The sequence below is a fragment of the Carassius carassius genome, chromosome 17 (assembly GCF_963082965.1).
Source record: "Carassius carassius chromosome 17, fCarCar2.1, whole genome shotgun sequence".
NCBI classification, from domain to species: Eukaryota; Metazoa; Chordata; class Actinopteri; order Cypriniformes; family Cyprinidae; genus Carassius; species Carassius carassius.
In genome coordinates, this window is record NC_081771.1 from 28,321,923 (window position 1) to 28,335,964 (window position 14,042).

Genomic DNA, 14,042 nt, shown 5'->3' on the forward strand with positions numbered 1-14,042 from the left:
ATCTATGACAAATTCTAAACTAAAAAAGTATAAGAAAATCTTGCTTACCAAATGCTGTGGAGGGGCTCACCTGCAGCTTTTCTGTACCTTCAAAGACACTTTTTTTCTCTTTGTGTGAGATTTTATCTTTAAATTTAACATGAGGATGTTAAATAAATCTCCAGTTTAAAAGTAAAGTTAAATCTCGACAGCTAAGTAATCTGTATGCAAAACCGCACAGTCTTGTTCTAACAAGAGCCACGCCCCTGTGATTCGCCCTCGTGTTGCGTTTTCTAAATCAGCTATCGATTGAGTTTGACTGGATATTGCCGCTCCACTGTGCTGCTTTGATTAAGGTGCCTGCATTCCCTCCTGTAAGAGAAACCTCTCCACTTAAAGGTAATTTTGAGCTTTATTTGCTTTAACACATTGTTTTCAATGTAGTTAGCTACATGTAGCCGAACAGTCCAAAGGTTATATGCCTTTGCAGACTACCAAACCTGTTTGATCGACTTGCAGTGCGCGATAATTAATTAGCTAGCTGCATGTGTGCGCGTCCATTGTGTAATACATGGCTGGAACGAGATGGGAAGTTGTTCTTGGTCTATCATCACAGCACAACATTAACAAGTCCAGTAGTGATACTAAAATAAACGATTATTTACAAATTCAGGCAGGTAATGTTACAGAGAGATAGAAATGTTTAACAAGAGAAGGAAACGAATGGCTTGTCAGTGTTACAGTAAGATGGTAAACATTACCTTAACATCGCCATACTTCCCGAAAAAAAACATGCTTGCTAATAAATCAAGGTAAATACATATTTTCTTCAAACAACATAAGACGCTTTTAAGTTTTATTCGTTTGTTTATTTAAATTTTTTATTGTTTCTTACAGTGATGGCAATACTTTTACTAATAATGTAACTAATGTAACACTATTTATCTTGTTAATGTCTTTACTTGCTACTGTATTTGTTTAAAAATGCTTATCAGTTTTTGAGACTTATGTTTTTCAGACATCACTACATTTAAAATTGTACAGCTTTATGCAAAAATTATCGGATTTGAGTTTATATATATATATACATATGTATGTATGTATAGAGATAGATAAGTTGCATTAGAAGAAATTTGTCCAAATTTATCATCTGTTTTTCTAAGTGCCAGGTGCCAGGAGGAGATTCCAGCCATGGAGAAGACAGCATCAGACACAGCAAAGAAGACGAGCTCTGTCACTATTTCCAAAGAGTGTCTGAAGACAGACTTGGATAAAGACATGGATGACTCTGATTGTAAGTACACCAAAGGCAGATGATAAACTCTGCTTTCTGTCTGATTTCATTGTGTTCCCAACAACCTGTAAATCGGTGTAGTATGTGATCAGATCATTGCCATTTAGTGTATGATGCCATTTCTGTAACCATTTGCAAAGTCGACAAGTGTGTAATGCCTAATGTTGTAAAATCTGTTTGTGTAATGCCTAATGTTGTAAAATTTGTTTGAAAGTTGTGTATTCCAGCCTCAATTTAATAAGCAGTTGAAAACTTTTTCTTTCTTTCTTTTTTTTTTTACCTAAAAGTCTGTATTTAACGTAAAGTATTTCTAAAATCATGAGGAACCGACCTTTTATCATTGGGTGAATTATTCCTTTAAAAACACTGACACTTGTTTTTTTTTTTTTGTCAGTTATGATTTCTTTGTTACAGTCTAGAAAACAAAATGCATTCCCTTTAGGAAAAAAACGAGCATCATCACATCATGCATTTTCTCTCACATTCTTACAGCACTTGTCCATAGTTGTGAGTTTTGTGGGACCAGTTTTGAATCCAGACGGGGTCTCTCCAGTCATGCCCGATATCATCTCAGGCAGCTGGGAGTGGCTGTGTCAGAAAGCAGTGGGGCTCCGATAGACCTTCTGTACCAGCTAATGAAAGAAAGAGGTGGAACTCTACCCAAGCTCGAAAAACAGGTCAGCCCTGTTAAAAAATACAAAACAAAGTCCCCCAACCTCAAAAAGGATGCTGGGCCCAAACTGAAGATTAAAATATCCAATCTTGTAAAGAAAAAATATGCCCTTTCCTCGTCTTCCCCTATTGCTGTAAAAGGATCAGCAGCATCGGGTCGCTCTTCTTCGCCTTTTGCTGTAGGGAAACCTCATAAAGCATCTTCAAAGAGGATTGTAGTGTCCACTCCATCTTTAGCCTCATCTCTTGATAAAGATGTGGAATACAGGCTCAGTGAATGCAGTCCTTCTACCTCCCTCTCACTGGCCTCAACCAAACCCCTCTGGGCCCCTCAGGAAACAGACGCCCCTCTCAATTTAGGTAAGTAACTATCAAAAATGTTTTGGTATGTGCTTGGACAAGCACATTTTTAGTACTCTATAAAGCAAGCTAGTTAAAATGATGAAGCAATCCTTGCTTGTAACATTCCAGTCAACTACAAAATGTGTTTTGTGCTTTTGTTACCAGAAACGATGATTAATTCCTCAGTGAGGGATGATGTCCATGTATGTGAGTTATGTGGAGCGTGGTACGAGACCCGTAAAGGTCTCTCCAGCCACGCACGGGCTCACCTGCGGCAGTTTGGTGTGAATTTGGACTCTAAAGGTGCTCCCATAGACATGCTCCATAAATACATACAAAGTGTGGACTTTAAGGAAAAGGCCAGTTCCGGGCAGCTGGAAGGGTCGGACTTTGATGTTTACTCGTCACCCTCCTCCACTCCTTCCATTAGCAAAAATCCCCCTCTTGCTCCTCTGTCATTTAAAGGACTGACCTCCATTCGTCGAACACATCCTCCAATCAAAAAGAAGATGACTTCTCAGGACATTTCAGGAAACTTGCCATCCAGTGACGAAGTAGAATTCAAATCCCCTCCTTCAGCTAAAAAACTGAAGATTTCACTTGATTTTTCAGGGAACGTGCCACTCAGTGGCCAAGAAGAATTGAAAGCACCTACCTCAAAGAAAAAGAAAAAGGTTTCTCCAGATGTTTCAGGAGTCTTGCCCCTCAGTGGTAATGGAGAATTCGTATCACCTCCCCCGAATAAAAAGCAGAAGATTTCTACAGATGTTTCAGAGGAATTGCCTTTCAATGAGGAAACCGAATTTAAATCACCTCCCTCAGTTAAGAAGCAAAAGATTTCTCTAGATGTTTCAGCAAGTTTGGCAATTGGCAAAAAAGCTGAATTTAGATCACTCTCTCGAGGTGAACATTTTAATTTATTTCTTTTTTTTATTTTATTATTATTATTTTTTTTTAGAATGTTTAAAGAAACTGTTGACATTTTGGCCTGGAAAACTTAATAAAATTTCCGTTACATATAGCCTAATATTTTTCTATAGACTAGAAGTTTTCAAATGGACAAAAATCTATTTTTAAATGAGATCTTAATTTAGCTATTTTTTATTCTTTCCTGCCAAGAACAACTAGAAAGTCATGGAAATATGTTTGTCAAAAAATTAAGGAACCTGATTATGAAATTGTTATACAATATTATTATTATTATTATTATTGGTTTTTTTTTTTTTGGTCAATAACAATATACATGTACTCTGGCTTCCAGAAGTTTGAGGCCGGGAAGAAATTATTACTTTTGAGTAAGAAATTACTCATTAACATAAAACTTCTTCACAGGGGGAATTAAGGCAGGATTTTGCATCCAAAATCTAACAAACTTTCGTTGTTGGTCAGTTTTATAATTATCAAATATACCACAAGATACAGTTCTGTCACAAAAAAACTGTCCTGACATGCTTGCTTCTTTCTTACACCTAAGGCGAGTCATCTAAAGATGTCAACTGTGAATTCTGTCACGAGAAGTTTAAGAAGAGTCAGAGCCTGGCCAGTCATGCCCGCTATCACCTGCGTCAGCTGGGCATCACTGAGTGGTCCATCAAGGGGTCTCCCATGGCCACGCTGCGAGAGGTCATGGCCCAAAGTGGTAGTTCCGCAGGATCTCTCAGTCCCCTGGGGCCGCCCTCACTGACCCCACCTGTATCCCCCTCTGTACCCACTGCTGTAGCCCCTCTCCTCCCATCCCCTAAACCCATTACCCAGCATTCCTCACCTCCTCTAGTTCCTCACAAAGTTCCAAAGGCCAAGAAAGGCTCCAGGACTGTGATCCCGAAACCAAAGGATGAGCCTGTGGAAGTTGATATCTCTATCATAGAGTCTCCTAAGCCACAAAGCACTCCCACCAGCCCTTTAACACCTCCGTCTGATTCCAACACAGTTAAATCACCTGTCTTCGGTGCGTAAAAATGAGTCACTTCTGTAATGCTTGTTTTCCTACACAAATTCCTGTAATTAATTCAGCCGACACGGTTAACATGCAGATTATACATTTCAATTTCACTGGATATTTTTGCCTTAGGAATGCTATTAATTTATTATTAAATTAAAGATCTAAACTAAATGTAAGAAATTAAGATGTGAAAACCTACATTAATTACATAATTGTACTATATGCATATTAATTCTTATTGGTCTTATTTCTTACATTTATTTACCTGGCTACTGGGGTTATCTTTCTTGCATCTATTTAACGATTAATAGATTATTGTGACCCTCGATGTGTGAGATGCAACATTGTAGCATAGATAGATTGCAAGAAAGCAGAGTTTTCCATTGTGTGCCAACCTTTAATGGCATTTGACAATACATAAATATGGTCATTACATAAAATTTTACATCCGCTTAAAAAAAAACCTCATTTTAATACAAATATCCAAACATCGTTAAATCGAAATACATTTACTTGAAATACAAAATGAAGATATTAAGGCTCGTTTAGTTTTTCTGAGAAACTTAATAAAATTAAGTGAATTTATGATTGAAACCAGAACAACTATCTGTCAGAGGGGTTTGAAAACCAGTTTTCTCTTTGATATCAGATATCTGTTGGCAGATGATACCTGTTTTGCCTTTGTTATAAGTCTGCCAATAGATACCTTGCATGCCAGAGACCTTGTATCCTAAGTATTTTTTTCTTTTCTAAACGTAATGTAGGTCTGTTAGAAGTTGAATTTTTAAACTTTAAACCTGCATAAACCCTGTAACTCTCAGAAGCAAGTCTAATGCTTTATTTTGTTCAGTTTTTGATGATTTCTGTATGCTTTCCACAGCACCTAAGCCTGAGAAGCAGGAGCCCAAACCGTTTGTATGCTGTGACTACTGCGGCGAGATGTTTGATACTCGTAAAGCCCTATCCTGTCATGCACGTGGTCATTTACGACAACTGGGGGCAAGGTGGTCCCTGAAAGTCCCACCCATAGAGGCCCTGTATGAGCTCATGAAGCGGGCGGGCACTGAACGGGCATCCCAAATCAAATCAGAACCTGCATCAAAAGTGTCAGCACAGTGGAAAAAAGCAGCACCCTCACCTCAGACGTTAACTCTGTCACCTGGTGAAACAGAGAAAGCTGCCTCACACAGCACGTCTACAGGTACACTGAAATTTCATGATTATTCATCTCTCAGTAACAGTATAACCTCCAACAATGCAGAAAAACAAGGTTTAGAGCTGTCTTTTTGCTGTGAATTTTAATGAAGTAAACATAAAAAAATAACAATAATATGTCAAGATGAACATTGCTGGACTGAAATAACTTCATTATCCATATATTGTTCAGAAAAATCAAATATGATGCATCAGGCTTTAGAGCAGCATTTATATGTATATCTCTCATTATTATTTTACATATAGTCAAATTAAGTCTCAAAGGGCAAACTGACAAAAGCTGACTCCATACAGATGTTTTTCTGGAGGTTGGTGCAATGTCTGTTTCATATCTTGTGTTCTCCACTGTGTACGCTTTCTTCCATAGGCTGTGATGCCACCTGTGAACTCTGCGGTTTTGATTTTGAGAATCGAAAGGCACTGGCCAGCCACGCAAGAGCCCACCTGAGGCAGCAGGGAGTGGATTGGAAGGTCATCGGCTCTCCTATTGAGACCCTTGCAGCCTGGATGAAGAAGGAGCCGGGGAAGGTAGCAGAGCTCCATAAAAGCTACATGAGGGGGGACTTGCCTTTTGTTAAGAAGGTGAGTCCAGGTGAAATTGCTGATTTGATATCATTCTAGTTTGTTTTACTTTTTCTTTTTAGAAAAGTGCTTTGAATTGTTATAAGCATAAACCACAGTCAAGTATATTAGAGTTGCACTTAAAACATGATAAAAGGGTCAGATATATTATCTTAAAACTAATTGTAATATCTTAAGCAATTTTATTTCTCAGGTAAATATAAACTTTAACCCTCATAACTGCATTTAAAATTTGTATGCTGTTTTAACATTCCAGGGGTCACATTTATAAACATTGCGTACGCACAAAATAGGGATAAAAAACGGCATACTCAATTTTCCACCCACATATCGGGATTTATAAAAAATAAACTTGCCGTAAATATGTACGCATCTTACAGACATTCTAGACCATGCGTACACGCTCTTTTTCCTGGCATGATAAAAGTGATGAAGTTAGCAATGATTTTAAAATCAGTTTTCATTTCGATATACACATTTAATTAAATATTCCACTCACATTAATGGAGATAAGCACTGAAAATACATAGTCATTATGCAGAAGTTATAAATTATATGAATTTGGACATGTTTAGTGGAATGCGCCTGATCACTTTTCCTGTGGCATGCTGTTTTAATGACCGCGAGGAGTGCTATAGGTGCACAATGATTAATCTTTAAACTAAACAGCAGATCTCATGCTATGCGAAAATATTTTAGTGAGAACAATGATCAATGAGGTCGAACGGTCCATTGTCCTGTTTGAATATTTCCAATGATAATAGCTTACTGTACAACCATAGCTGCACGGAGATGTTGATGCCGTGTAAAGGCATCTTCACAACATTATGAAAAAACCACTGTATTTAAAGGATACGACTTGAAGAAAATTGTAATTTAATTACACTGCAATAAATATAGGGTAAAGTCGTGGCCTAGTGGTTAGAGAGTTTGACTCCTAACCCTAAGGTTGTGGGTTCAAGTCTCGGGCCCTTGAGCAAGGCACCAAACCCCCAACTGCTCCCCGGGCGCCGCAGCATAAATGGCTGCCCACTGCTCCGGGTGTGTGTTCACGGTGTGTGTGTGTTCACTGCTGTGTGTGTGCACTTTGGATGGGTTAAATTCAGAGCACGAATTCTGAGTATGGGTCACCATACTTGGCTGTATGTCACTTCACTTACTCTCTCGCCCACTAAAAATAGTTAAAAGATTTTCACCTTGTCAGCAACACTGCATAAATTAAATTTGATCTGAATTGTTTAAAACTATTGAAATACTATTTCTCCAGTGGAAAAGAATGAGACCAACTTTATTCTAAAATATTTATCTGAGAACCATTTTAAACTGTTTTGTTTTTATGGATTCTTATTTTTATATATTTATGTGAAAGTAACATGACACACAGTCAAGGATGACAACCCATAAAATCATATTGTATATGATCAGTTGCTGAAAAATGAAGAATGTCTGTGTGTAAAGTCAGAGTTTTCAGTGATAATACCATGTTATTTTTAAACAAACATTATTTTACTTGCATAAACTTTCACTTTCAGATGAAAAAAAGTTTTCATGCTGCAATGATTTGTATGTTTTCATACATATTCATATTTATCAACAAAATTTTGTCCCAAAAATTTGTGTGAGTATAAACTAGTATTAATTAAGTTATTCTTTTTAACTTATACACCATACACCCCTGGGTCCAAAGTGACCTAAACATTAAATTTGCAAAAAATAAAATATATACACTGTATTATAATTATTATTTTTTATTATTATTTTTTTATACGGATTAATTTTTAGTCTTTTGAAGTATTTGTGTTCCGTCTCAAGATTTGCATGTACAAACACAATTTCCAGCAACTTCTTGTTCTTGTCATGATACAAATTGCCTCTTTGTCTCCCTCTAGGCCTCCAGAAGAACCTCCACTCCATACTCTTCCTCAGACTCCTTGTCCGTCCGTCTTGGTTCTCACATAGCTTCATCAGCAGCTCGAGACACTGCGGGTCAGCTGCAGGTATCCCAGTTCTCCAAAGCAACTAGAGAAGGCAAAGCAGGGATGAGCCACTCCTCCTCTTCACACAAAAAACGGTCTTCATCATATGAACTATCCTCAAACAGCCTGATCCAGATCCCCACAGCCCGCAGTGAACTAAACGTTCGTTCACCTCGAGGTAAGGGAAATATGTTGTTTAAACAAAGGCTGCAAATTTTGTTTTCACCAATAAAGAACATTAATATGCATGGTGAGAATCACTGTCCTTGTTTTAGGCTGTGAACGGCGTCCTCCAAAGCATTTATCTCACTCTGAGAGTGTATCAGGGGAAACCGAGCCTTCAAAGCCTTCTCGGGCTGGAAACATTCCATCCTTGGTGCCTAGACCACCAGAGACCAGCCTAGTAAAGCTGGTAGGGAAGGTGTACTCCCTTAAGTGCAGGTGAGTTCAGACCACTAATCAGTTCGTGTTCAATGAACCTGGTGGTTTTATTCTTCCACTTTGCCATCTATACCTCAGATGGTTCTAGATCAGGGATCTGAAAAAGTTTTGGCCTAAAGTATACTTTTATGCGTACAGTGCCCATGTTGTATATCATCAGCATTGTAAATGCTTGATTTTGGACGAGTGCTTGTGTGAAGGGGTTAAAAGATACCTACAACTGTAGTTTAAACGAGTACATACACGTTTATCGCTAATAACATTTTGAGAGAAAAGGCACAGACACTGGACAAGTATGATTCTTTCTAGTGTGCATGTGTCGACTGCCTATGTTCATGCACATGATCAAATTAAGCTTATTTTGAAAAGGGGTTATGTTCCACTGCATACATAACCAAAATAAAGGGATGAAGCAAATTGCTTGATATTTTTATTTTGTGCTGCCCTGAATATGCCATTTTTATGGAAGGCTGTTTCCGCTGCTGAAAAAAAAATAAAGGTAATTGTGACTTTTCTTACAATTCTGACTCTTTTTCTTGTGATTGCGAGTTTACATCTCACAAATCCAACTTTTTTTCTTAGAATTGTGAGATAAACTCACAATTTTGAGTTATAAAGTCGAGTTCTGAGGGGAAAAAAGACTGAGAATTGCGAGTTTATATCTCACAAGTCTGACTTAACTTGAAACTGTGTTAGTCAAAAATGTCACAATACAAAAAATAAACTGCCAATTCTGAGAAATTTTTTTTTTTTAATTGCAAGATGTAAACTTGCAAATGCAAGAAAAAGTCAATTATGAGAAGCTTGCGATTACCTTTTTTTCTTTTCTTTTTTTACATTTAGTGGCTTAAATTTCCATGTATTTTTATAATAGATGTTTATATAAGTGCCATAAGACAAAAATATTTGAAATGAATAAAAGTATAATTAACGCTCAAAAGTATACATAATTTAATTATTTATACTGTTTGTCCTAACCTGGATGTTTTTTTGTTTTATTTTGATAATTGTTCATGGGTCCCTTATTTGTCCTTAGCAGTTTAACTTCTCTTCAGAACAATCCTTCAGATCCTGCACATTCTTTGCTTTTCCAGCATCTTATACATATTTGAACCCTTTCCAGCAGTGACGGTATGATTTTTGAGATCTTTTTACACAGAGGACAATTGGGGGACTCGTACACAACTAGTACAAAATGTTCCAAAAAAGGAACATTTTTAAATACAATGATTTTATCTTGTAGGAAACATTTATCAAGTATCTTATTTTGCTTATGAAGGGCAGTTCTAAATAAAAAAAATAAACTGCCTTTTGTTTTTTATTTTCTACTGTTCTCTGAGGTCCACTTATAATGTTATCAAGATTTTTACATTAAAAAAACATTTAGAAGTAATAGGCTTCTTTCTGTTATGTTTTTACTGCCTCATCAGAATGCTCCGTTTTAGATTAAAAACCCATATATGTTAAGCACATTTCAAATGATCTGTAGTAACAGACAAAGCAATAGTGACCATGTAATAAACACACTTGATTACTGTCGGATCCAATATAGTCAGCACAGCATCATCTTTTAGTTTTAATCTTTATGAAAATCCTGTCAAATTGTGCCTTGTTTGTAAACAAATCCACGGTAAAATGTAGTGAACAAAGGACCCAGACGTGGTCTGGCACTTCATTAAAAATAGAATTAATCAAATAAAGTTTAAAAATTTGGTTTCTGTGTCAACCTCTTTTCATTTACCTACCACGTGCTCGTATCGCTGGGTGGGGCTAAACAGTAGGGCTGCACAATTAATACAAATTCTAATCTCGATTACAATTATGAATGCCACAATTACACAAACGTTCAAAGCGGCAATTAATCGTTCACTTAAGTCCACTTATGTTATTCTGCATGCTTAAGATGCATTTTTTTTCTTTCCACATGTTATCTTAAGGGTTTATCCCTGTTATTTTTATTTTAATATAACATTATAATACCATTCATATTTTAACATTATAATTTAAAGAAGAAACCAATCCAATGTATAGTTGACATTTGAGGCTTAATACTATAGAAAATCACTAAAAGTTTTTCAGCTTTTTTTTTCATATAAAAATACGACATGCAGTTGCATCAAACAACTGTATAAACATCATTCAATGTAAATTGTGATAATCGTAATTAATAATCGCAATTACAATTTCAAGGGAATAATCAACAATTAATGATTTTGTCATCGTGCTGCTGTACTGAACAGGCACTGATGTAGAAGCAGGTGTTGATGATCTTCTTCGGAGGTGATGTTTAGCCACACTATTACATCATAAATTGTCACATTTCAAAACCTGTTTTTTTGGCTTCAGTGTAAGTTGTTTTTAGACTAACGAGAAAGTATTGAGTTCTGAAACTTACAGAATGTTTTTTATAGCACAATGACTTCTTGTATATCAAAAGATCAAGGGAATCTGATGTTGAATCTGTCCTGCATTATGCCCCCCAATAGTTGTCAAAATGCAATCATTGTAATAAAATGTCCATAAATAATAAAAATATCCACTAAAGGACTAGAACAGTAAGTGATTATTTGTGCATGATGATAGGTTTTGTGAGGAGGTTTTTCGAGGGCCGCTCTCCGTACAGGAAGATTGGGTCATGCATCTACAGCAGCACATCCTCAAGCTGAAGACGGATTCAGCCTCGAGCCCCTCACCGCAGCCTCCTCTCAGTCACAGTGAAGCACCGCTGCTTATTGGCCCACAGACTGTCTAGATGCTCTTTCTGCTGTGGTCTTTCTTTTCAAAATGATGCAATTACACTACACTGACTTTTTAGCTTTATTACCTGGACCTTGATTGTCAACTGTGATGTGGAGTTTGTCCTAAATTCCATTTTCTACTTTGAGATAAATTTAGTAAGACACTACTGAAAGAGTTTAACTACAGCATTTCTTACCCGTCAAGTGCTGTCCAGTGGTTTGATAGGGATGATTTGAATGTATTTTACTTTTGTATTGTATTTCACTGTTTATAATGTGCTCTTTTCTTAACAAGATTTCAAACCAGTTGTTTTATGTTGTGTTTAAAGTTTGAAATAGTACTTAAAGTGTTTAGTTTTAAATCATGTTTTATTGTTTTATGAACAGAATTGTGTAGACCAGTGTTTGGACAATAAAATGAAGTTATCATTCTTACTTTTTAATATAGTACTTAGAATTATGAAAACAGTGCTTCTCATCTGAGTGAATGACCTGGTTATTCAATGCCAAAAATCCAATAAAAGGTATTTCTTCAGGTTTTCATTGATATGTATTGTAAGGAATTATTATAATTTTTTTTTTTTCAGTTTAAACAGTAACCAGCACTACTTCTCTGCAGGCATCGTCAAGTGATTCCAGTATTAAACAAGACTTTAATATGTCTTGTTTTTACTAACACATTTTTGAGGAGCAGTTTTTTCCTATATTTTAACAGTAGGAGTTTAACTAGTCAACAGTGTGATTCTATTACATGTACTTGTGTATTTGTCTTTGTAAAACACTGTGCCAGTGTCTGGTTCGAGTAAAGGTTGTGTTATACCCCCAACAGTAATAAATACTTTCCAGAACGTATATGGAATTCAAATTCAATTGAATCAAACTGCCAATGACAAGCTGTAGTCCTTGTAAAATAATAAATTGAGTATTGAGACAACTTTTTATATCTGCCTTTGATGACCAATTAATAAAGATTTTAAATCTATTTACTGCTTTGTTGGTCATTTATAGTCTAGAATGCAGTACATTTTCATGTCCCTCATCCTAAAAAGCACTGTTGAGTCATGAACACAATCAATTCAGCACATGATTTGTGTCTCTTGTATCACAGACATAAGACAGTGATATTCCCAGAGCTGCTCTCCCTTTCCGATTTTTTATGGCTGTTTTTCACTCTTGAGGTCTGCTAATGCTATATTCCTGTGTAAATGAAACCGTCCTGTTTCTAGAGTAAGGTCTGCTTCTCACAGTGAGGAACCTATGTAAACCAGCGATGTTAATTACAAGACCTACAGCTGCATTGTCTTACATAAAAAAAATTCAGGCTGATTGGGAACTGCATGTTTTTGAAGCAGGTTCGGATAAAAAAAAAAGTCCCATCGGACCCAAATAAATTAAACTTGCTCTCATCACTGAAGTGAACTATAACATGCTCTTCAGCAAAGGTGAGCTTAGCCTTTTGATTCTTTTTGCTGATGAGAGGCTTGGTCACTTCATAGTGGGCACTCAGTCCAAACATGCCGAGGCAGATCCTTACCCTATTCAGCAATTCCAGCTGCAGTGCTGAACCGATTCCCCATTGAGAGTCTCCGCATTGTGCTGCCTTCTCATTCATTTGTCTTTCGTGGACAACCTAATTTTTGGGGGGAATTAACTGAGTTAGTGTCATTGTTAACCTGCAATATTCGAGAAATCACAGATTTGGAATGACTAACTTCTCTTGCGATGGCAAAAAAGGCTCATCCCTTAAGCTTTCATCTGGACAACCTCCTATTGCAGGTACTTAAAGTGGCCCATAATCTTAAAATCTCAGTCATGTAATTAAGGAAATTAGCGACAAGTGCTGAATTAACACAACTTGAAATGTTCTCAAATTTTGATTTGATTTGATTTTTTTTTAAATATCTCATTTAATTTTTTATAATGTGCTTCAGAATACAATTATTTTCTGAAATATGCTTAAAAACTACCCTTGTACTCCTATAGGATAACTTCAAATAGGACTAGCAGTGAGTTTAGCAAAGCAGTTTAAGAAATTGCAGGTTGTTCTCTAATTTTAATCCCCACTGTATATTTATGGGCAGAAATGCAAGATAAAATTCTGTTGGCTTATAATGTAAATCCAGATTTCATGTATACCACAAACTGAATGTGGGGATTTTTATTGATAAAAATAAAGTACAAGTTTAACAATAAGATGAGAAAAGATTCTTATGAACAAATTTTGATCGTGTTGATAATTTGGAAGCCTCAGAAATTATGTCAATATATATACTCATATATTCACTGTTTTGACTGCAGTTTTTTTGCTGTATATTCTAATGACTTACTAATGTAATATATTAATAGGATACAGTCATATTACTAGATAGATTTTGTATGGTGTGTAATGCTAAATATTAAGCTATAATGTAGTATGCTTGTCATTTTAAAATTGTAGACCATTTACCAAATTGTTAAAGTATCATACTTTCACTCTACATATAGTCCATGCACTTTCTGCTCAGTCCCATTATACTGTGATATTTTCTCCATTAAAATGACAGTTTAATTTTCCTGACATCATTTTTAATGAAACTTTGGACCTGAAGTGGGAAAATATGACTTCTGGAAAGTTCAGCGGTAACCTTTTAAAATAAAAGATTAAAAGAAATCTTAAGATTATCCAGCACAATTGTATCAGAAGTGCTTTTCTGCTAGAGCCCCTTATGTATAGAAATCAATGTGGGCTTTACATCAAGAGGTGGCTGAAGTGCGTCCAGCTTGATAGAAGATTGAAGGAATGAAGCATCAGACCCTTGAGGATAGTGTTGGCACAGAACAGATACAGGTAGCCAGCAAAAAAAGACCTCAGCATTGAAGAC

General features: G+C 36.2%; 2 protein-coding genes across 4 annotated transcripts in view; one reads left to right on the forward strand and one right to left on the reverse strand.

The window, feature by feature from the left end:
• The window catches only part of LOC132161513 (glutaryl-CoA dehydrogenase, mitochondrial-like), an 88,646-nt gene that overhangs the window by 19,058 nt on the left and 55,546 nt on the right, over positions 1 to 14,042 (reverse strand). The gene's annotated exons all lie outside the window — the stretch shown is intronic.
• wiza (WIZ zinc finger a) lies at positions 248 to 12,163 on the forward strand. Of its 2 annotated transcripts, none has more exons than XM_059571602.1 (10): positions 248 to 378; positions 1,149 to 1,273; positions 1,766 to 2,305; positions 2,453 to 3,190; positions 3,762 to 4,235; positions 5,110 to 5,430; positions 5,812 to 6,026; positions 7,916 to 8,180; positions 8,278 to 8,443; positions 11,027 to 12,163. In XM_059571602.1, the coding sequence occupies exons 2-10, from the start codon at positions 1,171 to 1,173 to the stop codon at positions 11,193 to 11,195; spliced, it is 2,991 nt and encodes a 996-aa protein (XP_059427585.1). In that variant the 5' UTR covers positions 248 to 378; positions 1,149 to 1,170; the 3' UTR covers positions 11,196 to 12,163. The 2 variants fall into 2 exon arrangements, with proteins under 2 accessions (XP_059427585.1, XP_059427584.1); XM_059571601.1 differs by lacking the exon at positions 248 to 378 and adding an exon at positions 503 to 581.